General features: G+C 37.1%; 1 protein-coding gene across 1 annotated transcript in view; it reads left to right on the forward strand.

Moving 5' to 3' along the window:
• The window catches only part of LOC102368134 (ribosomal protein S6 kinase alpha-6), a 70,046-nt gene that overhangs the window by 41,280 nt on the left and 23,896 nt on the right, over nt 1-4,870 (forward strand). Inside the window, exons 16-17 of the mRNA XM_025208022.1 lie at nt 73-231; nt 2,635-2,796. Of these exons, the coding sequence (XP_025063807.1) occupies nt 73-231; nt 2,635-2,796 (321 nt within the window). The remainder of the gene's footprint in view (nt 1-72; nt 232-2,634; nt 2,797-4,870) is intronic.

Here is a 4,870-nt window from a genome sequence, read left to right on the forward strand (position 1 = left end):
TCAGTCTGGTTGGGATGCTTATTTAACTGTATGTACGTTTGCTGGAATTATTCATATTTTAAATTTCTGCAGGTGTACGATGATGGTAGATACATCTACCTTGTCACTGAATTGATGAAGGGAGGAGAGCTTCTCGATCGAATTCTCAGACAAAAGTTTTTCTCAGAACGGGAAGCTAGTGCTGTATTGTATACTATAACCAAAACCGTTGACTATCTGCATTGTCAAGGAGTAAGTGATATATATTGTGTCATGATTCTATTTACATGTCATAGCTAACATTCTCTTACAAGCTTTGTTATATAATTTTTGTGAACAAAATACTATAAAAGGATAGAGACTTCCTATGAATACAACATCATTTTGGCTTTTGTAAAATTTCTAAAAAATCTTTCTTTAAATGACCTCTTTTTGGTTGTGGGTTGACCTGTTGCTTCTTGAATAACTGGAGCTAGATATTTGGCATCACTCTCAATCTGACAAGGTAGGAATCCCAGCTGGATGCACACTTTGCTCTACAGCATTCATCTACTTGACTTGTGACGGTGGTTCCCATTCCTCACTTCAGTTTATGGATTTTAGGTTCTTTCTCAAAGGTCTTAGTTTTCAAAGCTATGGAATATCTGGGATGTTCGGAAAGGGTTTCTCTGATTTATGGACTGCTCTATGTACAGTATGCCCTCAGTCTCTACCTAACTTTGGAATTATGGGTCAATAGCAAATGAGACACTAACATTGTAAGTGGCTTGGTGGATGTGAATTCTCCAAAATCAGTGTTACTTGTAGTGTTTGTTCCATTAGAGAACTTAGAATTGTCAATGGAGGTGGACCAAGTTATGAAATCAGCCATATATTAGTCTGAAATGAATGGAATTAAAGGAAGAAAAGACTTGGATCTAAATCTTTCTTTCTGTTGATGAGATTGATACATTGGCTAGGGACAGAAGTTGCACACAAACTGGTTTTAAGTCATCAGAAACTGCTTTAAACATGTAACTGGCCTCCCTGTGGCTAATCTCACTGATCACAAAGTGGCTGCAGTGCTCCCACTCCCCAGCTGGTGCTCACAGGAAGAGGGGCGAGCATGGCCTGTTAAGGGGTGCACCAGTGCTCTCGGGGGGGGGGAGTGTGCACCCCCGTGAACTCCCTATGCGCCACCACTGCCCCCTGGCAAACCCTGGCTGAGATCTGGGGCCAGGGAGGGTGGTTAAACTTCCCTTCTCCTAAGTACAGAGTTGCCCTGCCTGCCCTGCTTAAAATTTACTGCTGGCTGCGACTGTGGACTACAAATCCCAGAGGCACCTGGAAGCAGAAAGAGAAAGTGATGAGCACCTCTGCAGAGTCTTACTGCTGTAATTCTGGACTGCAAATCTCAGGGGCAGCAGGAAGAGGAAATGAACGGACAGCTCATGCTGGCTATGTGCCAGAGAGCCAATTAAGTGAAGTGACTGGAAAATGCCAGACATGATAGACTATCAGGGGCAGTCAATTATTTTGGGTGGAGGGCCACTTACTGAGTTTTGGCAAGCTATTGAGGGCCGTGTGACAGGCAGCCAGGGGAAAATAAATATTAATTTTCTAAAACACAGGCTGGATAGAATGGCATGGCAGGCCGCATGCAGGCTGCATTTTGCCCACCCCTGGAATAGATGCTCACTCTGACTTGAACTAAAAAAAATCTACTTGGAAATGGAACAGTCTCACCTTCTGATACAAGCAGCCTTTAAGTTTTTTCAGTATGTCTTAAACACTTAATTGTATCAATTTATATTCTACAGGACTGCTGAAATGTTAGTTATGATTTTAGACAGGGTTGTGTGGGACAAAATTGAGGTTTTTTTAAAATAAAATATGTTCTTAACCTTGAGTAGTTTGCACATATCCTTTGAAAAGTTTGTGACTGAATTCACCAGTTGTCTGCATTAATGTCTTCCTGTATTTGTACCATATCCTCTAAGGATCAGAAAAAAGTTTGTTTCCTTATTCCATTTGTGCAAAACACCATTTTGAGATGGTGCCTGTTTTTGTTCTGAATATCTGTAAATCTGAAGTCTCAATATTTTTTGTAATGTTTATAGTTGTATGGGCATAATAATAAGTGTTTAATATGTAACTTTGTCATCTTGCTTTTTCTGTGGAAGTATAAGTTTCACATAAATACTGATGAATTTCATAGAGAGAAATGTGTTTCAAAGAGAAAAAGGTATAACTTTATTATAAAGGATAAAATATTATTTCTTATAAAAGATAACAGAAAATTCCTTCTGTGCTTGTAAGCTCATTAACCCCCAGTCTTGTAGGTTATGACATGGACTGGTGTGTTTTTTCTCAGTTGACGCTTGAGGTTAGCTGCATCTGCACAATAAATAAGGATGTCTTGTGTAAGACCATTTTAATCCAACTGCATTTTGAAGTTAAAGGAAAATATGATGTAATGATATACATATATATTATTCTGCCTTCCTAGAACAGAAAAGATAACATGTAAGTAGGGGAATTTATGTACTTTTCTTCACGTTTCCTTAACTTTGTCACATCTGTACAGAGGCAACTCTGTAACATTTTGTACAAATGGTTTAAGTACTGATTTTTATAAGGCCACTATGGGGGTTTTCTCTTTCTTTTCTTTTTAAGGTAGTGCATCGAGACCTTAAACCTAGTAATATTTTATATATGGATGACTCGAACAATGCTGACTCTATTAGGATTTGTGATTTTGGGTTTGCAAAGCAACTTCGAGGAGAAAACGGACTTCTTTTAACTCCCTGCTACACTGCAAACTTTGTAGCACCAGAGGTATTTTAAGATTATGTAATTTTATTGGTGATAATCTGATATCTGAAGAAGTTATATTCCATAGTCACATTACTAAAACAAAGATGTTTTGCATATCGGGATTACTAAAAATATGTTGGTGTTCAGCTGCTTTCATATATCTGAAACTTTAAACATAATTGGCACTCATATTCTGTAAATATTGCATAATACAGCTATTTATTAGAAGCTTGCTTTCTGAATAACAAAATGTAATCTAATATCATTTGGGGATACTCAAGTCTTTATCCTATCCTCACTGCATAGTGGCCTAACTTCCTTAACCTTTCTTGTCTGGGTATATTTCTAATGCCTTTAACTGCTTTTATTTCCTTTAAAAGGTCTGACTGACCTCGCCTTCTGGCTCTTCTCACTTTATTCCTATTTTCTGACTTCTATAATGTCTTTCTTTACTGATTATATCCCCTTTTCCATTTTGTACAGGCTTTCTGCTTAGTCACAGCATACTTTTTGAAATAATTATTCATCCAGTTATATCTAGAACTCTGCCCTGCCATTTTTCCCCCTTTGCTTTGGATCCAAACCCCACATAACTTTTGGGCGTTTGACTTCAGTATGAAGGAAGCTTTGAATTTTAAGTCTCTGAAGTCCTCAGTCCTATTTAGTACCTTGTTCCCTCAATTTTTCATTTTGCCCTTTTGAAATCGAAAACTTTAGGTACTAGTTTTTGCTTATCTGTTGTTGTTTTCATTTGATTAACTTGTGATTGCTATACCCAGTGCTTGCATCACCTCCAGTACTTGCTGATTTGCTATCATTGTCTTTTCTACTGTCCTACCCTTGAAGAATGAAACCCTTCCAAAATGTCCTTTTTCCTTATAAAAATCAAATGTAAAGATTAGGATGGGGATAGCTCCAGTCCTGAGGCTCTCCCAGTTGTGATGTCATACGTTCAATTGAAAGTGACATACAAACCAGCTGCAAAGATCTTCTGGTGTGCGTGTAATTATTATATGCATTTATTTTTTGATAAATACATATAGAACATCTCTGTGGCTGGTCAGCCATTTTATAGTGCCATAAATTGGCTGAACATGTGGCATGTTGCAATTAACAAATTACTTATGCCATAAATGAAACATCTGCAGGGTCCTGTCTATGCCTGTCTCTGTAAAAAAGTGGCATCTTTTTTTCTTTGCCCCTTCCCTGTTTTTTATCATTTTTATTTTCATTCTCAAAATGCAGCTAACTTTGTTCTTTCTCTTTCTCTTTTATTTTTGGCTTATCGTTATGGTCATGTTGTTCAGTGGGTTATTCCCCTTACTGGCAGTCTGTCCTCCCATTCCTCGTTTGGCATTTGTCTTGAGTTGTAAGTATCCTCCTCTTCCTGCCTGTCTACAAATTCTTATGAATGCTTCCTCTCCACAAAATCTGCATCTTCAATTCTTGAATCTTCTTTCACAAAGTTTTATCAGGCTATAGTTCATGCTTCAGGTACGCACTGAAGAATAGTATGTATCTTGCACCTTTGGAATGCAGGTTAATTTTTTTTTCTTTTCTTTGCATCACTTCCAGTGTTTCCTTATTTGCTATCATTGTCTTTTCTACTTCCCTACCCTTGAAGAATGAAACGCTTCCAAAATGTCAATAAACTTTCATTCATTAAATATGAAGGACAGGTCTTTTGAAAGAAGTTTCTCACACTTTAAAATGAACTTTTTAGCTTTTTTACAAAGTGGAAATAAGGAAAATAATTCTTTAGCAATATAATGGGAGAATATGGGCAACACCTTCCATGTAAACTTCCTCAGGCTCTTCAGTGCATGATATTGATTCTCTTCATGATAGCTTTTATTTAATAGAGTTAAAAATGTTTTTTTTCCCTTGTCATGACTTCCTGAAGAATGGTTCAAATCCTTTTGCCTTCTTAAAAGGCAAAAAACTAACTGATTGGGTAATCTTGTTACATAAATTTGAGAGAGAACCAAAATATATACTTTTTTTTTCCCTTCAACTTATTCATTAAATCTGTCTATATCATGAGTTAGTTTCTGTACTCCTTTGGTTTTATTCCTGGAGTCTGTTGCAGTTTCCC

This window comes from Alligator sinensis, unplaced genomic scaffold, assembly GCF_000455745.1.
Source record: "Alligator sinensis unplaced genomic scaffold, ASM45574v1 scaffold666_1, whole genome shotgun sequence".
NCBI lineage: Eukaryota > Metazoa > Chordata > Crocodylia > Alligatoridae > Alligator > Alligator sinensis.